Raw genomic sequence first — 24,056 nt, 5'->3', positions numbered from 1 at the left:
ATGAATAATCTGCTTATTATTATATTGATGACATTACGCTGATGGCTGAAAATACGTAGGACTTATAAACTATAATAGAACTTATGGAGCCCAGACAGCAAGTAAAACAACCAGCGTTAGAATTGATAAGGGTTGACTCAGCCTTCCATCCTTCTCAGATTAGTAAAATGAGGACCCAGATTGTTGAGGACAATATGCTGACATGGTAAAACAGCTTACAGAGGGCTGCAAAGTACTGTGAAGTGGTATACAAGTGTAAGTGCTATTGCTACTACTATTGATTTGGTCCCATAACTGAGGGTAGCACATTATTTTGGCCCTGAAGCCCACATATACTAAAGAGCAGGGATCCCCAAACTTTTTACACAGGGGGCCAGTTCACTGTCTCTCAGACTGTTGGAGGGCCGGACTATTAAAAAAACGTGTGAACAAATCCCTACGCACACTGCACATACATTATTTAAAGTAAAAAACAAAATGGGAACAAATACAATATTTAATATTTATTCTTCCTCTTTCTCTCTCTCTCCCTTTCTCTCTGTCCTTCTGTCTTTCTAGTTCTCTCTCTTTCTCTCTGTCCTCTCTCTCTCTTTCTCTCTCTTCTCTTTCTCTCACTCACTCTCTTTATATCTCTCCCTCTTTCTTTCTCTCTCCCTCTCTCTGTCTCCTCCTTTCTCTCTCTCTCCCTTTCTATCTCTCCTCTTCCTTTCTCTCTCCCTCTCTATCTTTCCCTCTTTCTCTCCCCCCTCTCTCTTTCTTTCTTTCTCTCTTCTCTTTCTCTCACTCACTCTCTTTCTCTCCCTCTTTCTCTCTCCCTTTCTTTCTCTTTCTCTCTCTCCCTTTCTCTGTCCCTCTTTCTTTCTCTCTGTCCCTCTCTTTCTTTTTCTCTGTCCCTCTCTTTCTTTTTCTCTGTCCCTCTCTTTCTTTCTCTCTGTCCCTCTTTCTTTCTCTGTCCCTCTCTATCTTTCTCTCTGTCCCTTTCTTTCTCTCTGTCCCTCTCTTTCTTACTCTCTGTCCCTCTTTCTTTCTCTCTGTCTCTTTCTTTCTCTCTGTCCCTCTCTTTCTTTCTCTCTGTCCCTCTTTCTTTCTCTCTGTCCCTCTCTTTCTTACTCTCTGTCCCTCTTTCTTTCTCTCTGTCTCTTTCTTTCTCTCTGTCAATCTTTCTTTCTCTCTGTCCCTCTCTTTCTTTCTCTCTGTCCCTCTTTCTTTCTCTCTGTCCCTCTCTTTCTTTCTCTCTGTCCCTCTTTCTTTCTCTCTGTCCCTCTCTTTCTTTCTCTCTCTTATCTCTGTGTGGGGGGGAGGCGGCTGCTTGAAAACCCCTGACCTCCATCGCCTCCCCCCCACGGCACAAGGCGAGCACACCTCGCCGCTGACATAGGCGGCGGGGACTGCCCTGTCCCCCTATCCCCCATGCGCAAAACTACGCAGCCCCAGATCGCTCGCTTCTCCAGCCAGCAAAGCCGACTGCCCGGCTTTGCTGGCTGATGCAGGAAAGGAAAGCGTCACATTTAAAAAGCACGCCACTTTCTGGGACTGCGGCGCCGTGGTGGCCTTCAAGCGCGGCCCTTCGCGGCGCCCCACCACCCGTTCCTGCAGGAAGAGATCGGGCACTTTACCGGGAGGTGGAGGCGGCGTGGGGACGGACGCTGGGTGCCGGGGAGGGCGAAGGAGTGGACGTGCCTCTCAGCTGCAGAGCGGAACGGGGGTGGAGATAAGCGGCGGAGTCCGGCATTGGGGGCCTGGGGCCATGCGGGACCGCTCATCCAGGCTTGCCGGTCCACACGCGCCTGGATGAGCGGTCCCGCATGGCCCCAGCGCCGGACTCCGCCACTGATCTCCACCCCCGTTCCGCTCTGCAGCTGAGAGGCGCGTCCACTCCTTCGCCCTCCCCGGCACCCAGCCGCCTCGTGCCCGATCTCTTCCTGCAGGAACGGGTGGTGGGGCGCCGCGAAGGGCCGCGCTTGAAGGCCACCACGGCGCCGCAGTCCCAGAAAGTGGCGTGCTTTTTAAATGTGACGCTTTCCTTTCCTGCATCAGCCAGCAAAGCCGGGCAGTCGGCTTTGCTGGCTGGAGAAGCGAGCGATCTGGGGCTGCGTAGTTTTGCGCAGGGGGGACAGGGCAGTCCCTGCCGCCTGTGTCAGCGGCGAGGTGTGCTCGCCTTGTGCCGTGGGGGGGAGGCGATGGAGGTCAGGGGTTTTCAAGCAGCCGCCTCCCCCCCACACACAAACTTAGCCATGGTGCACTTAGCTGTGACTTTCAGAGGACAGTTTTTCAATTGCCTATCGCCTTTTCATGAATTTCGCGTCCACTCACCGCGGAGGAGGAGGGGAGGAGGAGGTGGAGAGGCAAGGGGGCGGGGAGGAAAGCGGGCCTGCAATTGGCCAATTTCTTTCTCGCCTTTAGGGAGAGGAACTGTTGCTGCTCTGCCATAGGGCGCTGCTAAAGAGCGCTGCTAAAGAGGATTGTATAATAGTGTGCAAGCGAGGAGGTCAAAGGTCTTCCAGGTTTTTTTCCCCTTTAAATTTTTGAGGTAGTTGTTCAAATTGTGCTTAAAACTTCAGTCCCATTCTATATTTTATAACAACTAGTGATGTTCAAACTGGCAATTGATCTGTGTACTGTGCTATTAAGCAGTGTTGGTTAAGGTTTCCTTCCTTGCATTAGAATGTTTAACATCGTTGCTAATACTGGCAGTGTAGTCTGCTTAAAATTGCTATATCTTTCATTCTGTGACAAATAAGTTGTACTTTTTAGCATTAATGAGAAATACATTTGGAGAAAATGAAACACTGGATTTCAACTAAGAATACTGTACCCAACTGTGAAGCACACAGCTTCACAGTTGTGTACAATATGTATGATGACTTGGAATCTCAAGACCCAAGTATTACAACTGAGAGAACAATGGATTCTGGGTTGCATTGGCAAATTTGAAAGGAGATTGTCCAATTATCTCCATGCAAAGTTAAAAAAAATATGAACACAACAATGAATCTAAAAACATAAATACATGTAGTATACTGCAGGTGACTGTAACAGAAGAAATAACATGTTTTGGAATAGCTGAGTTAAAGTCTCAGTTAGCTTGCAAACGAAATGCTGTGCTACGACTGGAAGCAGGGAGTTACTGCATAAAGCCCAAAGGTTAGTTGTGTCTTGAGGCCACTTTTTAAAATAAATTAGGCCAAAACATCTCAAGGATGCTGTGCAGGACTGATCAGCAGGTACAAAAAAGTTTTCAAAGTCACAGCTCTAATAAGTAAGGAGGTATTACCAATTATTACATATAAAGCTTCCAATACTTTTTCCCAACAAAAACAGTGACTGTTGGGTTTCTAAGTTCAATAAAAATGCAACACAATAAACTATTTTATGTGTTGTTTAATCACAATCAACACAAAGATAACACTTAGATGACAGTGTCATCTAAGTCACTGTGCCAAGTGACACTCTACATCACAGTACTACAGAATTATAATTCTAAGGGATTTACAAACTTTCCTTTTTCTATTGGTGTAGAAAGCAAAGATACTATGGTCACAGTCCATAAAAATCCATCTCTCTTTCCACAAACTCTGACAACCTTATAAAACTCGAATGTTCATGTTTAAGGTCTGGCTGTCCAGAACAGTGTAGGGAAATTCTACCAGTATGCAGTCGTCACACAGCACTGGAGTTTAACATCTTGATAAATATGAGTTAAATGTGTTGCCAAACATTTTACTTTTGACATTTTGAGCATAAGATGCGTGACTCTTCCCTTTCAAATTCAAAAACTGGTGTTTTGAACGTGAAATAAGACTGGAATACAGTGATCCCCCGGTTATTGCGTTCCCGATCATTGCGAACGGGCTAATTTGCGATTTTGCAACCCGGAAGTAAAAAACACCATCTGCGCATGCGCACCCTTTTTTCTATGGGCACGCATGCGTAGATGGCGCCGGGCAGATCAGCTGCTGGGCGGCTTCCCTGGGTCTTCCCCCTCTTGCTGGCGGGAGGGCGAAGCCCCCCCAGCACCCGTTCGCCCGCCCTTCGCCCGGCCACCCGCCCTTCGCTGCTCGCCCGCCCTTCGCCCGGCCACCCGCCCTTTGCCTGGCCACCCGCCCTTCGCCGCTCGCCCGCCCTTCGCACGCCGTTCGCCCGGCTCGCACGCCCTTCGCCCGGCTCGCACGCCCTTCGCCCGGGTTGGGGGCTCGGGGGTTGCTGGAAAGCCCCCCCAGGCCGGCTCCGATCTTTTAAAACAGGCGCGTGGCTTCTCCGCTGACTCCTAAAGCGGGGAAGTTCGCCAGGAGTCAGCGGAGAAGCGGCGCGCCTGTTTTAAAATGATCGGAGCCGGCCTGGGGGGCCTTTCCCTTTCAGTTGGGAAGCTGTGCGGCTTCCCAACTGAGTCCCGAAGTCAAAGGCGAACTTCAGGACTCAGTTGGGAAGCCGCGCGGCTGTTTTAAAACGTCGCCGCCGGCATGTCCCGAAACCAAACGAACCCGGGTGGCCGGGCGAGCAGCGAGCGAACGGCGGGCGAAGGGCGGGCGAGCGGCGGGCGCGGCAGCAGCGAGGAGTTTGCGTGGGCGGCGGGGAAACCCCAATCTTCGGCTCCTCGCTGCTGGGAAGTAAAAACACCATCTGCGCATGCGCAGATGGTGTTTTTACTTCCGCAGCGCTACTTCGCGAAAACCCGCTCGTTGCGGGGGGTCCTGGAACGGAACCCTCGCAATGATCGGGGATCACTGTACTGTATTTTAAAATGAATGCTCCAGCCTTGGAACACCTTTTTCAGGTTTATTTACATCTGTAATCATGCTACATCATTTTTTAAAATTGAAATGTTTCCAAGTTGAATGTTTTGCATACTTCTCAAGGTTTACCTCTAAATGCCAGTGGACTATGAAGACTGACACTTCATGGCATTTAAAAGGATTCTCTCTCCATTGTGTCAACACAGAACTCGCTTCTTCTAAGTGTCTATGTTTGGTACTGGTATTACAAGGTGTATATGTTTTGTATAATATGCTTCTTTGTGCTGATAGATATTGCCTTATCTTATAGAAGTGGAACAAGTTATCCCAATACTTGTTTTGTCTTAATATTGCATTGGGTGTTAATCTTTTTGTCAATTTTACCATCATCCATGAATGTTGTTTACAGATATTGAACTTTTGATATTTGTTTTATGCTTGTTTCTTCTGTTACTATGTTTAGGGCATGCTTTGTTCTTCCAATTATCATTACTTCTGTTTTCACTTTGCTAATTCTCATACTATTTGTCTTGTGATTTTGGTCATAAAATGTTATTGCAGCTTCTTAGGTGTACTTACTATCAATGCCTAATCATCAGCAAAAAGTAGTTCATTGATATTATTTTCATTCCTGGATTTGGCTTCTTTGCTTCTGCTCTCAATGTAGGTGATAAACAATAGTGGTGATTGTATATAACTCTGCTTTAGTCCAGATGTCATTGTGAAAAACACGGGTTTGCTAGGGGTGGGTGAGATTTGGTGTGACCTTATGCCATAGGGCCATTATGGCAGCCATGAAGGCAAGCCTGGGACATCCTGAAACAATCTTCCTAAAGGAGCTCAGGTGAAGTTATGACAGGCCCAGAAAGCCAGCAATGGATAGAAATTATAACAAGATACAAATGGCCTGATCAAACCAAAACAATCTTGGTCTATCCAAACTGGGTAAATACAATTGTTTTGATAGCTGAAGAATGAAGTTATATTTGTTGATTATATTTCATCTGAATAATATGTTATAGGTTTTTATATTTCATCTGTAGAATATGTTATAGGTAGTCCTTGTTTAAATTACCTATTGTTCAGAGTATAAGACGCACCTTAGTTTTGGGGTAGGAAAATAGGGAAAAAATAATCTGCCTACCAGGTATTCATCTGGCTAGTCCTTAGTCTGGTCAGCTTCAGCATGTCAGTTTGCTGGTTTTAAGTGCACATGCTTGCTTTTTAACCCATGGTTGGGGGGAAAAAAAAGTTTATAAGAGAAGCAAGCAGGCAAAGGGAAGATCACTTCGCTAGCAGATCACTTCATTCGTTAGCACCGAAAAGGCTCAGCTGATTGTCAAGGGAGCAGCAATGAAAAAAGCAGGCTAAGGGAAGATCGTTTAGCTAATAAAGCATGGAAAATCACATTAGCACCTCCTTAAAGCTCAAAAAAAGCATAGTAAAAGCTACCTTCGATGTATCAGATGCACCCAAATGTTCAGCCTCTTTAACTTTATAGCTTTAACTTTGCCTCCTTAGTTCCAAGTCCTCACTGATTTAATTTTGTTTTGTGGCTTTAAATATTTGTCTGTAAGCAGGTACAAGATGAATCATGCAATGATCAGAGAGGCCCACAGCTGCTCATGATAAGGACCAATAAGCATCTTTTAGTGTTCTGTAGCAGTAGTCTAAAGTACTATTGTCTCTGGTAGGACAATTGATATGCTGAAAATATTCTGAAAGCTCTTTCCTTATGTTACCTTTGTTGAAATCACCTAGAATAATGGCCAGTGAATCTGGGTGTTTGGCTTCAGCCTCCATAATACTGTATTTGCAAATACAGTACACTAGCATTTCCTTTACATTTTTATCTTAAATGATTAGAGAGTGAATTGTATTAAACTTAGTACTTTTAATTTCCCATAATAATAAATACAATCTGTGAATGAATTTCCGTCTGACCACCAGATGGAGCTGCAGTATTAAAAAACTATTTTAATCATATTCTTCTGATCAAGTCTTCTATTGAATAAAGATACATTTATAAATGTTCCCAACTTTGCTCACTCAGCAACTTTAAACTAAGGAATTCAGCAAGAATCTCTGCTGTTTTCAGTAGTTTATTCACAGTAATACTGCAATGATACAATTTAAGAGGTAAGACAACATTGCAGGTGGACAGTGGTTGATTGGTCTAATGCAGTGATGGTTAACTTTTTTGGTGCCAAGTGCCCAAAGTATGCATACGCATGTATGTGTGCGTGCCCAAATCCCCAAAATGCAATGTGAACACACACACCCATGCACCCCGTTCGTGTGCTCTGCATCCCAGCGTATGCATACCCCTCACACTTCATTTTGGCTTCCAGGATGGTGTGGGCAGCAGAAATGGCAGAGAAAGGGTGGGGTGCGCTGAAACGTAGGAATCTGCGGAGATCAGGGAAGGCACGAGGGAAGAAATGTAGGAGAAGTTAGGGCACACTAAGGGAATGCGCCCCCCCGCGCATGCGCAACAGAGACCTGAAGACTAGCTGGCTGGTGGGAGGCGCGCATGCATGGATAGTAGAGCTGGGCGGGGAAGAAAGCTGGTATACCCGCAGAGAGGTCTTTGCCTGTCACCTGTGGCATGCATGCCATAAGGGGCGGCATACAAATATTATTATTATTATTATTATTATTATTATTATTATTAAAGTTCAATATCACAGGTTTAATGGATGTTCATTTGCTGAGTGATAAGTAATAACAACACGAGACATGAAGATATTAGAGAAGTTGATAAACTGTACCGCACAGTACAATACTGTCAGCAAATCCACATGTAACCAATGATTCCCACCCATTGACTTGCTTGTCAGAAGGCTGGAAAAGATGATCACATGACCCTTGGACACTGCAACTATCATAAACACATGCCAGTTATCCAGCATCCAAATTTTCACCACATAACCCCGGGGACAGTGCAAAGAAAAACAAGTGTAAATCATGTGAAAAACAAGTGTAAATCAGCTTTTTCAGTAGTCTTGTAACTTCAAGTGGTCACTAAACAAATGGTTGTAAGTTGAGAAGTACCTGTATCTAATTTAGATTTGCTATCTAACAGAAAGGAATTAAGTTCAACAAAAAGAGTAAAGATAATTAAAAACAAAACTATGCAAACATAAAATTGAGATGTGATCCTAAGCATTCCATAGAACTCCAATAGAAATACCAGTAAATAAAAACAATACCATTGCCAGTTGATGGACTCCAAGTCTACTTATTTTGTTCTCAAATCTTTTATAAAACAGAGCAAATATAATGAAGGTATTGGCTAACCATTTGTCTGAAGTGGTGCAGGGTTTCCTGCCTAAGCAGGAGGTCGGACTACAAGATTTCCAAGGTCCCTTCCAACTCTGTTACTGTATTTTTCTATAATTTACATTAGGACCCTGTTTTCCCCAAAATAAGACCTCCCTGGATAATAAGCCCAATCAGGCTTTTGAGCACCTGTGCTAAAATAAGCCCTACCCCGAAAATAAGCTTTCCCAAAAAATATTTAAACAGATGTGCAGCCGGTCCCCGCCATTTACTCTGGTTGCTTGCCATGCAAACAACATGAGGTGACACCAGAAGGGAAGAAGGGTAGGGGGGGGATATGCCCCACACACCCTTACCTAATGGCTGCTCCTGCAACCCTAGCCACTGTGCCCCTTCTGTCATGCTAATGGCCACCACAAAAGCCATTAGTGAAGAACAGGGAGGTGACAGCAGCGACAGGACCTCCAGTTGGAGCAGCATGGGCAGGCCAATGGCATGGTGCAGAGACCTGAGAAGCATGGTTGGGAGCATATGCACAGCCTTAGGGGGAACAGCTGATGAGCAGAAACAGCCATGAGTTGTCCATACTCGCTGCCCCCTGCACCTCAAAAATAATAAGACCACCCCCAAAAATAAGACCAAGCGTTTATTTCGGGGGGTCAAAAGAAAATAAGACCCTCTCTTATTTTCAGGGAAACATGGTACTTTACAGTTGCATTTTCAGATATGAATGATATAGAAAAATGAATAAAAGCTGAGTCTTGACTACGCTAGAGTGATGGGTTTCAATTACCTGTGCCACCATTACAGCTTCGCCTGATCTGGGTAGCAACCTACCACTGCTACTATTTTTGCTAAGCAACCACTTTGGCAAAATATTACAAATAAATTATGTTGCAAAAATAATGTGCAGTCTACTGCAATCAGAGTTATTCATGGCAATATAAATTAAAAACATATTATTCCTTGCAGAAAATGAAATATATTTCTAACAAAATTTGTATGCTATTTCAAACCAATATTTCCAAATGCTTAGCAGCAAAGATGAGTTGAATTATACAGAAGCTGTTAATAGAAGAATGTGCCTTATTTTAAGCAAAATACTATCTTAGTACAAGAGTTAAAGTCAACATACCTGGTTAGTAGGAGGCTGCTGAAGCTGGTCAGCATATGGTAAGGCAGAAACTTGTTGGTCGCTTAGGTTCTGCTGTCGACGATCACTGTACTGCTGATGTGAATGGGACATCTGTCCAGCCATCTGAAGGCCGGCAGCATGGAATGAAAATGATGGTGCAAGTCGAACAGTTGAAGGTTTGCATGCTGAAGTCTCTCCTCCTAGAAATGACAGTACAATAGTTCAATATAGTTTTCTTATATCAGCTATCAGCTATCTTTACATTAAGCATACCAACAGGCATGAGATATATTTATCTAAGATTTGCTTAAAACAAACAAAAACAAAATGAGTTAAAACTGCATGCCCACAAATTAAGTGTATTTTTTTAAAAAAATAAGTGGATGGGATGCAATGATATATGCACTCAATATAATTATGAATTTTATGTTTGCTATCAATTTTTCTTCTCCATAAATTTTCCTCTTTTCAATCCTATCACAGCAGATAATTCTCACATGGTTAGAATATGATTGAAATGGCATTTATTTTAAAACAAATTCATATTTGAAAGAAAAAAATGAAGTTTTGTTTTAATGGACTATCTGAAGGAAGTTCAGTTACATATAGTCCTTGCCTTATGTCCACTTTTTAAACAATGGTTCAAAGTTATGATGGCCTTGGAAAAACTAACTTACAACTTATGTTCGCACTTATGACCATTGCACCATCTCTGTGGTCATATATTTGCAATTTGCACTTGACAACTGTGTTGAACTTTTTGACCACTTGCAGCATCCTACGGTCATATGATTGCCATCTGTAAACTTTTTGTAAATTTCTGACACAAGATGCCTATTGGGGAAGCTTAATTTGCTTAATAACTGCAATGTTTCATTTAACGACCATCATAACAATTGTTCCAATATCAGTCCACTCGACTTATGACCGCAATGACTTGTGTTGGAAATTTTGGTCCCAATTGTGTATTAACAAATTTCATAATTACTGAATTATTAACTATTGATAACTACAGTATCAATAAATTTCTCAACTACTCAGTTGAAGTGATTTGTGTTATATAATTAGACAAATAATACAAATTATGCTGTTTGTATTGTGGCACCACTGCACAGATGAAATTATAGGTAGTCTTCATTTAATGATGCTAATTGGGACCAGAAGCTTCATCATTAAACCAAAAAATATTGTGACAGTGCTTAACAACAGCACTTCCAGCAGTTAAAGGAGGATTGTGCAGGTTGTTAAGCAAGGACCTCATGTGACTTCCAACTTCTAGTTGGCTTCCCCTTGACTTTGCTTGGCAGAAAGCATCAGGGAAGATTGCAAATGATGGTCATGTGACTGTGGTAATGCTGCAACGGTGTTAAGTACGAGTTCCAGTCATAACTACCACTCATTCGGTGCTTTTGCAAGTTCAAATGGTCGATGAATGAGTAGTTGTTAAATGAGGGCCACCTGTAATCAATCAGAAAATTGATTCATTTGATGCAAAGTCAATTGCAATTGAGGTCTGAAAAATCAAGATTTTACTGTAATAAGTTGAAAAGTGATAGGCAACCAACATACGGGTGTTTTCTACAAAATTTTCTCCCAATCCCCTAGCCCAAAACACCACTCCCCAAAGTAGGAAGTTTTGCTGAGTGCCACACATTATGGCTAAAAAGGCAGGAGAATCTCCAAAGATTAGATGGAAGCATTCCCATCTACTTGTCATTTTTCTACCAATCTTTCAAGCTGTCATCTTCTACATACTTTTATCTGGATCCAACCAGATGTTTTTCATATATGCACTGAGCTTTAGCAAAACTGTACATAGGAAGAAACAAAACCTATCCCAACCAACCAAGAAACTCTACAGTTGTCAGCCCTACTAGATAGACAACTCCACAGTAAGGCTGAAACTACTTTTATTAAGATTAGCTCTAATAATATTCTTTCCAGCCTGATTACGCTGTGCCTCCTCCCCTTCTCATAGTTCAGTGAATTAGACAGGCATCTATCTACCCGAATCACTTTTGAATGTTATCCTGCTATTCTAAGCTTATAAAATGTGCAGCCCCTTTTGCCTAGGCAGTGGCTCTTGCATACCTCCTCCAAGATCATCCTTCCTTACTCTCTACAAGAGTGATGAAGCAGTTACTGCCTTCAATTGGTATTTGCTGCCACAATCTTCTTTTCCTCCCCTCAACCAGTGGTATAGCAGCAAAGCTGAATAAAGGGAAATGACTTCCCCTGCCAATTAAGAAACACAAGGTCACTTAGCTTAGCATCTGGTGATCAGTTTAGAGAGGTCTAGCTATCCTGAAGTATGCTCCAGACTACATCCCTCTCTAAGATGTAAATGTATATCAAAAAATATTTATTTAGTATCGACACTATATTAATAAACATCACCACCATGTTAAGAATTATGTTTAAAGAAAGAATTACCCTTTCAAAGAGACGGGAGAACAATTAATGGTGGTCTTGAGTACATAGGAAACAAAATAACTTCACTCAACTCATTATTCATTACAGCTAGGATGGTGTGTGGAATATTCATACACACAATTATGTACACATCAACTGAGAAGGTACTGAATTTTCAACTTAAGTACAGACCTGCTTTAGTTGGTTGTAAAACAAGAGGTTTTATTGGAGAATTTGGTACATATTTCCATTAACAGCCTTTCTGTTTCACATTTAGGTGAGAAACTTGCTTAAATCCTCTTCATTTTTCTTTATTAATGCTTTCCAACTTACGTTTTTCAATTTAAATGTTATTTAATGTTAACAATCTTGTGGCAATCTGGTTCTGCTGTTCCATTCCATAGTGTATCGACTTTTAGCTAAACCTTTTTATAAAGCATGACTCTGTTAAAATATGGAGACAGTATTCTATTTTTTTAAAAAAATAGAAAATGATATTATTTCAATATGGTACTTATTTTGAAATTCTTGAATATTAAAAACTTCTTAACACAGAAATTGGGGAGCCAATTGTTTACTGAGGTGGCTCCATCGCTGTTAATATCTACTGTACTCCCTTAGCTTTTAATAATGGGCTTTTAAAAAAATTCAGATTGTAAATTTTAAGATACTGTATACTTATTGTTTAATAGTTGTATGCCATTCAGTCACTTTTTTAGCAGCCCCATAAATGTGATGGATGGGTGGATGGATGAATGAATGAATGGATAGATTGACTGACTATAAAAATATTTTAAGGGATTGCCAATAATAATGTGACAATGCTCTGCACTGAAAACAGAGATGTACTATTTCTGTGAACCATTTAAGCCCAAATATCTAAAATAGCATATAGCATTCATTTCAGAAAAAGTAGATTATCTTTGCCCAGCTTTTCTCCACATAACATTAAGCATAACACAATATCTCCATTACATTTTTTTTTTTACAATTTGCAGCATAGAATGGAGGTTCTCTGGAGGTCTTTGAAGTGCAGAACAAGATGAAACTTAACCACATGTAACTAAAATTAGGTACAGCATCAAGACTTTCACTAGTTAACAGTTACATAAATTTTGGACCTGTCGTGCAAAGAGCAAGCACATTTAGTCAGTGGTGGCAGGGCTAAAAGTACTACTGCTTTTTTATGGGATGTTTCAGAGTTTAGTTATTACTTTTTAAAAATCTGATTAACATTTATATGAAGCTTTCAGAAGAGGCTGTCTACTATGGTGAAATATCCACGTGTTGATGATATCCATCAATTTATCTCTAATCGGTCCTAATGGAGATGTGAAAAGTACTCACTCATTGAGAAACCTATCTCACCCTAATCCCAGAAAATGTCAGAATTTGAATGGGGAAGACTAGTCTTAAACACAACCCAAGCAAGCAGGAATACTTATTAATTCTAAGATTATACCTACATTATATCCTACCCTCAAGAAAATGGGCTAACCTTCGAGCAGCGGTCTATTGAAGAGTCACAGCTCTTAGTAAAAGAAAATATGATAGAAGGCGGAACAAATGAGCGCTAGGTTTTTGCTCAGCTTGTGCTGGTACATCAATTGTGGCTCTTCTTAAAAGAGGATGTATTGGGGACCATCACTCATGTTTCTTGCAATATACAGTGGTCCCTCGACTTGCGCGTTCTCGATTAGCGCGAAACGCTGCAACGCGGTTTTTCAAAAAATATTATTTAAAAAATAAAATATTAAAATATTATTTTAAAAAAAAATTATTTTTTTAAAAAAAAATTTTTTTTTTTTAAAAAAATTTTTTTATTCTGTTCCCTGAATGGAGACCGCCGGCCGCTCAATCGGGCCGGCAGGGAACAGAATGGAGCCTTCCGCGGCGGGGCTGGTAAGGGGGGGAGCCGAGGGGGGAGCCGAGCCCAGCCCCGTGGCATTCGCTTTCCTCCCTGCCCCGGAAGCTCTCCGAGGTTGCGAAGGAGCCCACAATCAGTCTCGGCTGCGGGTGGGAGGAAGGCGAATCCCCCGTGGGCTCCGTTACATTTTCCGCTGCCAGCCAGGCCATGCTGGCGGCAGCGGAACAATCGCTGGGTGGAAGGCGTGCTCGGCTCCAGCCGCTTTCGGCCGAGCCTCCCCGGCCAAGCAGCCAGGGAAGTCGAGCCAGGCGTGGCGGCGGCCTGCGCCGATGTTCCCCGCTGCGACGGAAGGCAGTCGCTTGGCTAGGGAGGCTCGGCCGAAAGCGGCTGGAGCGGCAGAGCCGAGCACGCCTTCCACCCAGGGAGTCCTGCCCTTTCATTCCCGCTGACCACAGGGGCGAGGGGTGGGGATGAAGGGGCAGGACTTCCCGGGCGGAAGGCGTGCTCGGCTCTGCCGCTCCAGCCGCTTTCGGCCGAGCCTCCCTAGCCAAGCGACTGCCTTCCGTCGCAGCGGGGAACATCGGCGCAGGCCGCCGCCACGCCTGGCTCGACTTCCCTGGCTGCTCGGCCGAAAGGGGCTGGAGCGGCAGAGCCGAGCATGCCTTCCGCCCGGGAAGTCCTGCCCCTTCATCCCCACCCCTCGCCCCTGTGGCCGGCTCATCCAGGGGGGCGTGTGTGGACTGGCAAGCGGCAAGCGGGAAGACCAAGGGACATTCAGTTCCTTCAGCCGCCCAACACCTGATCCGCTCCGCAGCGCGGCAGCAGCGAGGAGCCGAAGATGGGGTTTCCCCTTTGCCTTTACCCCATCTTCGGCTCCTCGCTGCTTCCGCGCTGCGGAGCAGATCAGCTGTTGGGCGGCTGAAGGAACCTCCCCTTGGTCTTCCCCGCCGCCCACACGCAAACTCCACCATCTGCGCATGTGCGGCCATGAAAAAAATGGCGCACATGCGCAGATGGTGGTTTTACTTCCGCATCCAATATAACGCGGAAATCGGTTAGCGCGGGAGGTCTTGGAACGTAACCCCCGCGCTAACCGAGAGATCACTGTTATTGTTTGGTTTAGCTGTTGGCAACTCGTGGCTCTGGAGCCACATGCGGCTCTTTGGGCCCTCTGCTGAGGTTCCCTATCGGGTAATCCCACCACTGGCTTGCCCCACCCCTTGCCCTCCCCTCCCAGTCACTCCTCTCCTGAGAGCATAAAGGTGACGACAGCAGATGGAGACTTGCTCTATATTCCAGAGTGGGAGCGCCCCTGTATTGGTCTCTTGTTCCAGCCCTTACTGGTGCTACACGCACCTGTCACTTGGGCAGATGCACAACTTTCTCTCTGCATCTGACATTGCTGCTCTCGCCACCTCCATGTCTTGCTCGCTGCTGTTGCAATGCCTTGCACAGCACACTTAAATTTAATGTGCTTCACAATGGGCAGATGACGTTCCCTCCTCCTCCCGGAGCCCATTACGATGTGGAGCAGCATCGGCTGCAGCTGGGCTGGGGCATAGAGAAAGTTGTGCATCTCCCTGAACTAGAGGTATACAGTGTTCCCTCAATTTTCGCGGGTTCGAACTTCGCGAATAGCCTATACCACGGTTTTTAAAAAAATATTAATTAAAAAATACTTTGCGGGTTTTTTTCCCATACCATGGTTTTTCCTGCCCGATGATGTCATACATCATCGCCAAACTAATATGTTTTGCAAATAAATAACCAAAAAATAATTATTGTTAATAAATAATTATGTTTATAAATATCAGGATCACTAAGTGTCTTATTCAATGGTGAGTACCAGTAACAAGGGTGAGTAAATGGTTGTTAAGGGAATGGGAAATGGTAATTTAGGGGTTTAAAGTGTTAAGGGAAGGCTTGTGATACTGTCCATAGCCAAAAATGGTGTATTTACTTCCGCATTTCTACTTCGCGGAAATTCGACTTTCGCAGGCAGTCTCAGAACGCATCCCCCGTGGAAATCGAGGGAACACTGTAAATATATTTTTCCCACATAGATTCTACCCACCCACCACAAAAACTTATTTTATAAGACAATAAAATTTGCCATGTCGATATTGGGAACCAGGCACCAAGAAAAGCTATCTAAAAATACAACTCCCTTATAGGTATGTAGTAAAAGATTGCTGTCACAAACATTCTTTTCTCTTATATAATAACTCTATGTATATTTACAATGATGTAGATGTAGAAGCTTTAAAATAAGTTTTCTCTTTCTTTATAAAATATATCCTCGTTTCCTCATAAAAACAAAGAACACTTTATTCAGACAATTATGAATTGATTGGCTGAATTGGTCTTAAATTGTTTTCACTTTTCATGACAAACTGTTGAATCACAATGAATGTAAGCATTTCTTTCATTCTGCAGACTGACTACTGTAAAGGTTAACAGTGAAAAAAGAAGAGTCAAATGATAAAAAGTTATATACTCCATCTTCCAATATATTGAAGGTTCTTTTTAAAAATATCAATTTGGAGGGAGGGGGAAATAAAAAGATGTAACAACAACAACAACAAGAGTTGGGAAGGACCTTGGAGGTCTTCTAGTCCAGTGTTTCCCAACCGGTGTGCCGCGGCACACTGGTGTGCCGCGAGACATGGTCAGGTGTGCCGCGAAGAAATAAGCTCAGCTTCTGGTCTCGCAACTTTTTGCAAAGAGAAAAAAGTTGTGAGACCGGAAACTGAGCTTGCTTCTTTGCGCCTCCCAAGTTTTCCAGCAGTTGAGGCGCCCCACCCGGCTGGAGCTTCCCTGTCAGCAGGTGAGCTTTGGGGCTTGGTGGGAGGGCAGCGGCAGCGGGAGGGCGGCGCGCAGGGGGAGGGTGATGGCGGGGCGGCAGCGGGCAGGAGCCATGCCGTGGGGCGGTGGCAGGGTGGTCCCTCTCTCTCTCCCCCTCTCTTGCTTTCTCTTTCTCTCCCCCCTCTCCCTCTCTCTTTCTCCCAGTAGCCGCGGGGCGACGTCAGGGTGATCGTCGGTGCCTCTGTTCCTCTGTTCCGGAGGCGGAGCTCCGGAACAGAGGAACAGAGGCACCGACGGCGGCGGCTGGAAATGCTGGAATTGCGTGGCTGGCACTTGCCTGCTGGCTGGACCAGGACGGAGGCTCAAGCCCCACGTCCATGCCCAGCGCAATGCCAGAAATGTACGGCGTCTAGCCACCGCCGTCTGTGCCTCCGTTCTGGAGCTCCGCCTCAAGCTTATCACCCTGCCGTCGCCCCACGGATACTGGGAGAAAGAGAGAGGGGGAGAGGGGGGGAGAGAAAGAAAGCAAGAGAGGGAGAGACAGAAATAGAGAGAGGAAGAGAGGGGGGGGAGAGAAAGAGAGAGAAAGATATAGCAAGAGAGGGAGAGAGAGAGAAAGAGAGGGAGAGAGGGGGGAGAGAAAGAGAGAGAAAGAGATAGCAAGAGAGGGAGAGAGAGAAGGAGAGAGGGAGAGAGGGGGGAGAGAAAGAGATAGCAAGAGAGGGAGAGAGAGAGGAAGAGAGGGGGGAGAGAAAGAGAAAGATATAGCAAGAGAGGGAGAGAGAGAAAGAGAGGGAGAGAGGGGGGAGAGAAAGAGAGAGAAAGAGATAGCAAGAGAGGTAGAGAGAGAAAGAGAGGGAGAGAGGGGGGAGAGAAAGAGAGAGAAAGAGATAGCAAGAGAGGTAGAGAGAGAAAGAGAGAGGAAGAGAGGGGGGGATAGAAAGAGAAAGAAAGAGATAGCAAGAGAGGGAGAGAGAGGAGAGAGGGAGAGAGGGGGAGAGAAAGAGATAGCAAGAGAGGGAGAGAGAGAGAGGAAGAGAGGGGGGGAGAGAAAGAGAGAGAAAGATATAGCAAGAGAGGGAGAGAAAGAGAGGGAGAGAGGGGGGAGAGAAAGAGAGAGAAAGAGATAGCAAGAGAGGTAGAGAGAGAAAGAGAGAGGAAGAGAGGGGGGATAGAAAGAGAAAGAGATAGCAAGAGAGGGAGAGAGGGGGAGAGAAAGAGAGAGAAAGAGAGAGAAAGAGATAGCAAGAGAGGTAGAGAGAAAGAGAGAGGAAGAGAGGGGGGATAGAAAGAGAGAGAAAGAGATAGCAAGAGAGGGAGAGGGAGAAGGAGAGAGGGAGAGAGGGGGGAGAGAAAGAGATAGCAAGAGAGGGAGAGAGAGAGGGAGAGAGGGGGAGAGAGAGAAAGATAGCAAGAGAGGGAGAGAGAGAAAGAGAGAGGGAGAGAGGGGGGAGAGAAAGAAGGAGAGAGAGGGGGTAGAGAAAGAGAGAAAGCAAAAGCGAGAGAGAGAAAGAGAGATAGCAAGAGAGAGGGAGAGAGAGGGGGGAGAAAGAGAGAAAGCAAAAGAGAGAGAGAAAGAGAGAGAGAAAGAGAGAGGGAGAGAGAGGGGAAAGAGAGAAATAGAGAAAGACAGCAAGAGAGAGAAAGCAAGAGAGAGAGAGAAAGAGGGGGGAAGGAGGGTGAGGGAAAGACAGAGAGAGGGAAGGAAGGAGGGGAGAGAGAAGGAGGGCAAAAAAGAGAGGAAGGAAGGGAGAAACAAAGAGAGATGGAGAGGGGAAAGAAAGAGGAGGGAAGGGAGAGAGAGAGAAAGAGGGAGAGAAAAATAGAGCGAAAGGGAGGAAGAGAGATATTTTTTGTCCAAACTTTTTTTTACACCCCCCCCCCCCCCCGCTCAATGTTCCCCAGGATTTTGTAAATGTGAATAATGTGCCGCGGCTCAAAAAAGGTTGGGAAACACTGTTCTAGTCCAACCCTCTGCTTAGGCAGGAAACCTTACACTACTTCAGACAGATGAATATCTAACATCTTCTTAAAAACTTCCAGTGTTGGAGCATTCACAGCTTCTGGAGGCAAGCTGTTCCACTGATTAATGGTACTAACTGTCAGGAAATTTCTCCTTAGTTCTAAGTTACTTCGCTCCTTGTTTAGATTTCATCCATTGCTTCTTGTTCTACCCTCAGGTGCTTTGGAGACTAGTTTGACTTCCTCTTCTTTGTGGCAACCCCTGAGATATTGGAACACTGCTATCATGTCTCCCCTGGTCCTTCTTTTCATTAAACTAGTCATGCGCAGTTCTTCCAACCGTTCTTCATGTTTTAGCTTCTAGTCCCCTAATCATCTTTGTTGCTCTTCTCTGCACTTTTTGCAGATTGTCAACATCCTTTTTGCATCGTGGTGACAAAAACTGAATGCAGTATTCAACGTGTGGCCTTACCAAGACCTTATAAAGTGGTATTAACCATGTGATCTTGATTCTATCCCTCTGTTAATACAGCCTAGAACTATGTTGGCTTTTTTGGAAGCTGCTGCACACTGCTGGCTCATATTTAAATGGTTGTCCACTAGGACTCCAAGATCCCTCTCACAGTTGAGCAATGTACCGCGCATACTGTACCTGTGTGTTTTATTTTTCTTGCCTAAATGCAGTACCTTGCTTTTTTCACCATTGAATTTCATTTTGTAAGATAGGCTCATTATTCAAGTTTGTCATGATTCTTCTGTATTTTGCTTCGTGACGTCAAAGCTCCGCCCATGGAATTCCCTATTGGGATTCCCCACCTCCTTTCCAGCCTCCAAATCGGCCGAAAATGCTGCTGCCGATTGCAAAAACAGCGCTCTGCTGAGCGCCGCCGCCCAGCTGTAACCTTCTGAAACAGCCGGGCGCTTCTCGGCGGCCTCCGGAACCCGAACCCCCGAGTTCGGCATTCGGGAGAATGCCGAGAAGCCCCCCCGGTTGTTTCAGAAGGTGACAGCCAGGCGGTGGCGCTTCTCGGCGGCCTCCCAAACCCGAAAAGTTTGGGTTCGGGTTCGGGAGAACGCCGAGAAGCCCCCCGGCTGTTTTAAAAGGTGACAGCCGGGCTGCGGCGCCCAGCGGAGGACCATTTTGCGATCTGCGGTGGATTCGTAAGCCGAAAAAAGTTCGTAAGAAGAGGCAAAAAATTTCCGAACTCCGGGTTCATATCACGAGGGGTTCGTATCACAAGGTACCACTGTATGTAGATATTTTTTTGAGCTTTCTTTTTGATCCACGCAATATACAGATCTTCAATGGAAGGCAGGCTGGTTGCAATGTTTTTTTCTGCAGTTCTAACTACCCACTGTACCTGTCCTGTTTAGTTGCTGTACCAAAGCAGAATGTTATTGAAGTATAGATGGCAGACTCAATAATTTCTCTGTAGAACAGCTCCTGAAAGAGTCTGAACTTCCTAAATTGATGGAGAAAGAATAGTCTTTGTTATGGATTTTTAATGATGGTTCTGCTTAATGATGGTCTATTTAAATTCCTGGAAGATTATAGAACCAAAAACTTGAAGGATTCTACTGCTGATACAGTGCTGTCAAATATAGTAAGGGGCAGAAGAGTAGGAGAGCTTTTCCTAAAATTCATTCTCATCTCTACAGGTTTTAAAAGCCTGTTCAGCTCCAAATTGTTCCAGCTGCACCTTAGGGCCAGTTGTTCAACCTCTCATCTATATGCAGACTCATCGCCATCTTGAATAAGACCAATGACTGTTGTATCATCCACAAACTTTCGTACTTTAACAGAATAATCCTTAGAGATGCAGTCATTAATGTACAGAGAAGAGCACACTGCGCTGAGGGGCATCTGTGCTAACTGAATGGTTGCTCAGTATGATTTCCTCTAGCTTCACCTGTTGCTTCCTATGGCCCCAAGGCTGTGTGTTCTCTCCACTTCTCTCTCTATGCCAAAGACTGTATCTCAAAAGATTCCTCAATTAAAGTACAGTAGTACCTCTAGATACGAGCTGCTCCACAGGCGAGTATTCCAAGATACGAGCCACAAGGGGAGAGAAATTTCTTTTCGAGACCCGAGCTCAAATTCGGGATACGAGCCAAGCGTCCACTAGGTGGCACAAGAATCCTTGCTTCTGGTTATCTCGGCGGGGGAAAACAAAGTCTAAAGCCATTTGTTCCAGATACGAGTTGTTCGACATACAAGCTCCCTTCTGGAACGAATTAAACTCGTATCTAGAGGTACTACTGTACTGAAGTTTTCAAATGATACAACAGTCATTGGTCTCATTCGAGACAATGACAAATCTGCATACAGATGGGAGGTTGAGCAACTAACCTTGTGGTGCAACCAGAACAATCTTGAACTAAACACAGTCAAAACCATAGAAATGGTGGTAGGCTTTAGGGGAAAAAATCCTATACTTCCACCTCTTACAACACAGTATCATCAGTAGATACTTTCAAATTTCTAGGTTCTATCATATCACAAGACTTAAAATGGACCCCAACATCAAAAATGTCATCAAAAAAGCACAACAAAGAAAGTTCTTTCTGCACCAAGTCAGAAAGCTCAAACTGCCCAAGGAACTGCTGGTTCAGTCCTAGAGAGAAATTACTGAGTCTGTCATCTGAACCTCTATAACTGTCTGGTTTGGCTCTGCAACCAAAAAAGACAGACACAGGTTTCAATGGATAATTAGAACTGCAGGAAAAGCAACTTCTACTAACCTGCCTTCCATTGAGGATCTGTATAATGCACAAGTGAAAAAGAAGGCTGTGAAAATATCTACAGATCCTCCCACATTCTGGACATAAATTGTTTCAACTTCTACCCTCAAAACAATGCAATAGGGCATTGCACACCAGAACTACTAAGACACAAGGGCAGTTTCCTCCTGAATGCCATCACTCTGGTAAACAACTAATTTCCATAACACTGTGAAACTATTTACCAAGACTGTATTATTCTTCCCATCTTTGCTGTTACCTCCTCCCAGTTATGCCTATAATCTTGTGGCTTGTATCTCTTTGATTTATATTGTTTAGTTTATTATTTTATTTATTTATTTATTGGATTTATATGCCGTTCCTCTCCGAGAGGCATTGTTTCCTAGTATGATTTGATTGCTTATTTAGTAAGCTATGACTATCACTGTGTGCTGTATCTTATGATTTTTGATGAATGTATTTCTTTTTATGTACATTGAGAGCATATGTACCAAAGACAAATTCCTTGTGTGTCCAATCACACTTGGCCAATAAATTATTCTATTCTATTCTGTCAAAAAACTAATTATCCAACTAAATGTATGGACAGGTAGTTATTAATTTGGAGTGAATAATTTAGGAATTATGGTATTGAATGCTGAGCTGAAATCTATCAATTTTTTAAAAATGACAACTGTTAATGAGAAATTCAAAGCAAACTAAGAAAGCAAAGCAAAACAAGCCGAATTATGGCACATGTCACTTTGCCACCTATTTATTAGTGATAGACCAGCCTTCCTCAAGCTGAAGGAACAATTTACAGAATTTTCAGGCATTTCATGGGAATTGTCAACTACTACTGGAGTACAAAAGGTATTAGGCTTTTGGCTCTGAAAGGCTTCTGTATTATAGATTTTGGTGTTTTTTTACCAAAATTACAAAAGATAAGTAAGTTGTAAATGGCTCGGAATAATTTTTAAAGAATTATTTTTCCAATTGCATTTTTTCAAAATTAAATTAAGAGACTCATATGCAGTTCTTATGCACTGAGATAATTTGCATTACTGCTGTTTTAATATTGCATTAAGTTTCTCATATATAAGCAACTTCCGAGTTTTATCTGATAATCATAAATACCATACAAAATACCAAACAAAATCCTACACTTTTAAAGAATATTTTATCTCCATAAAATTCTAGCATACAGTCTTAAACTATGTTTTCATTGCAAGCAAGAGAAATTAAATCCTTATTTCTTCTCCTGTTCTAAAATCTCTATCTGCCTGCAGTAAGTGGAAACTGCTGCAGATCATTAAATACTCATTTATCAATGTCTCTGGCCAAGCAACACAATGCAGCAGAATAGCACAGAGAAAGCACCCTGAACCCCAGCAACAGCAGCTAATTAGCATAGCCTACCACTAAAACAACACCATATGATTGGAAGCATTTGGCAGAGAGCTGGCCAATCAACGCAGGTTATGCAAATAGCAAGCTCTGGTTGCCAGGCTAGAGCTGCTTCTCTTTGTCCAATAGGAAAACAAGCAATAAACAAGAAATGAAATTGAGCTTTGTCACATTTTCTAGTTTGTATTAACACTTTCTAGTTTAAAGCAAAATTAGTAGCAACTGCGCTGGATTAGAATAATGTTCAATGTTTCACTCCCCCACCCCAAAAAGGGAAGGCAATAATAAAACTCTATACAGGAAGTAGAACGGCAGGAGAAAATTTCTCTGTAACTATAAAATTCTACTATAGCAAGTTGCCATAATAATATAATAAATTATAACAAATCTTGCTGGATAGTTTAGCATTTAATTTCAAATGTTTTAGAATGCAAGAACAGTGGCTTGTAGGGATATAGTAGAAAATTTCAGTATCAGAAATTTTAGCTGTTTCCTCACTCTCTATTCCATAAAGATGAAAAGTAGGATACCTATATAAATCAACACACACCAAACATTTTAACTTGACTATGTAAAATTTTCTTCATGGACATTTGAAGACTACATCTTTGGAAGGATGATGAAACAAGTTCAATTAATGAATAAAAGCAAATAATGTTCTTGACCACCAGGTAAGGGGGGGGGGGGACTATAAATAGTTTTATAATTCAAAAGGAATAAAAAATGGTTGAGCTTCTATAAAAAGTTTCTAATCTAATTGCTCCACAACTGAATTTAGACATTTCATTTTTCCATGTGCAAACTGGCTTTCATTAGCTATAGAAAACTGTCTAAAAGGAAAAACAGAAGGCACAAGCAATGCTACATTTGCCCATCACTGACCAACACAAGAAATTGAAGAAGAAAATATGATACATCTAGAATTATCTCCAGTCTGATGGCCTACTATTTCCATCTGCATTAAAATTGTTATAATTCCACATGCACAAGCAAAGACAATTATAGCTGAAGGAGGAAGAATATGAACAGACAAGACAAATAATAAACGAAAGCCAATACTTGTGAATCCCCAAAACAAACAAATGAGCCTGATGATTAAGAGCACCACCTTAATAATATGAGATTGATTAAAAATTGAAGATCAGCTATTGAGTATACTGCAAAAATGGCCATTTTAATGTTATGCTAAATATTCTTAAGCACAGAACAGTACCACTATGTAGTGGAAGGACAGTTTAATGAAATCCATCAACATTTAAGTTTAATCAACATTTAAGCTTAATCAGAAAAGGAAAGGCATAATTCTAATGAATAAAATATTAGGAACCCAAAATAATTTCCTCCCATGTTTTTCCAGCATAAAATGTAAAACAAAAATCCACACATATGTGCATAATGTCCAGCAGGGGATGCTTCGTACTAAGGTCAAGAAAAGCAAAGATCTCTCCAAGCACATAACACTGACCACAATGTTATTTAGTAGTTATGCTTCACTTTTTCTTGTTTCTTTGTTCCCTACTCATGTATGTGTAAACTTACCTAATGTTTTGCATTTTCTCAGACCAGATAAGAAGAGTTGCATATATATTGACTATGCAAATCTAATGAAAGAAGTGTTTTGGAATGCATGGGAATACATGCAAAGCATCTTTTTCGAATTGTTATAATACCTATATATTTTTTCTAGGCTTTCATTGATTGCTTCAAATATACATATACTGGATCAAAGCAA

The 24,056-nt window shown here is 43.0% G+C and overlaps 1 protein-coding gene across 2 annotated transcripts in view; it reads right to left on the bottom strand.

Annotated features, from left to right (window-relative positions):
* DYRK1A (dual specificity tyrosine phosphorylation regulated kinase 1A) overlaps positions 1-24,056 on the bottom strand; it is a 134,949-nt gene that overhangs the window by 16,617 nt on the left and 94,276 nt on the right. For both annotated transcript variants that reach the window (XM_070750419.1, XM_070750418.1), the window contains one exon: positions 9,151-9,350. In XM_070750419.1, coding sequence (XP_070606520.1) covers positions 9,151-9,350 — 200 coding nt within the window. The remainder of the gene's footprint in view (positions 1-9,150; positions 9,351-24,056) is intronic.

This window comes from Erythrolamprus reginae, chromosome 4 (genome assembly GCF_031021105.1).
Source record: "Erythrolamprus reginae isolate rEryReg1 chromosome 4, rEryReg1.hap1, whole genome shotgun sequence".
NCBI classification, from domain to species: domain Eukaryota; kingdom Metazoa; phylum Chordata; class Lepidosauria; order Squamata; family Dipsadidae; genus Erythrolamprus; species Erythrolamprus reginae.
Note: the sequence above shows the minus strand (reverse complement) of the source record. Positions and strands in the feature narration are given on the sequence as shown.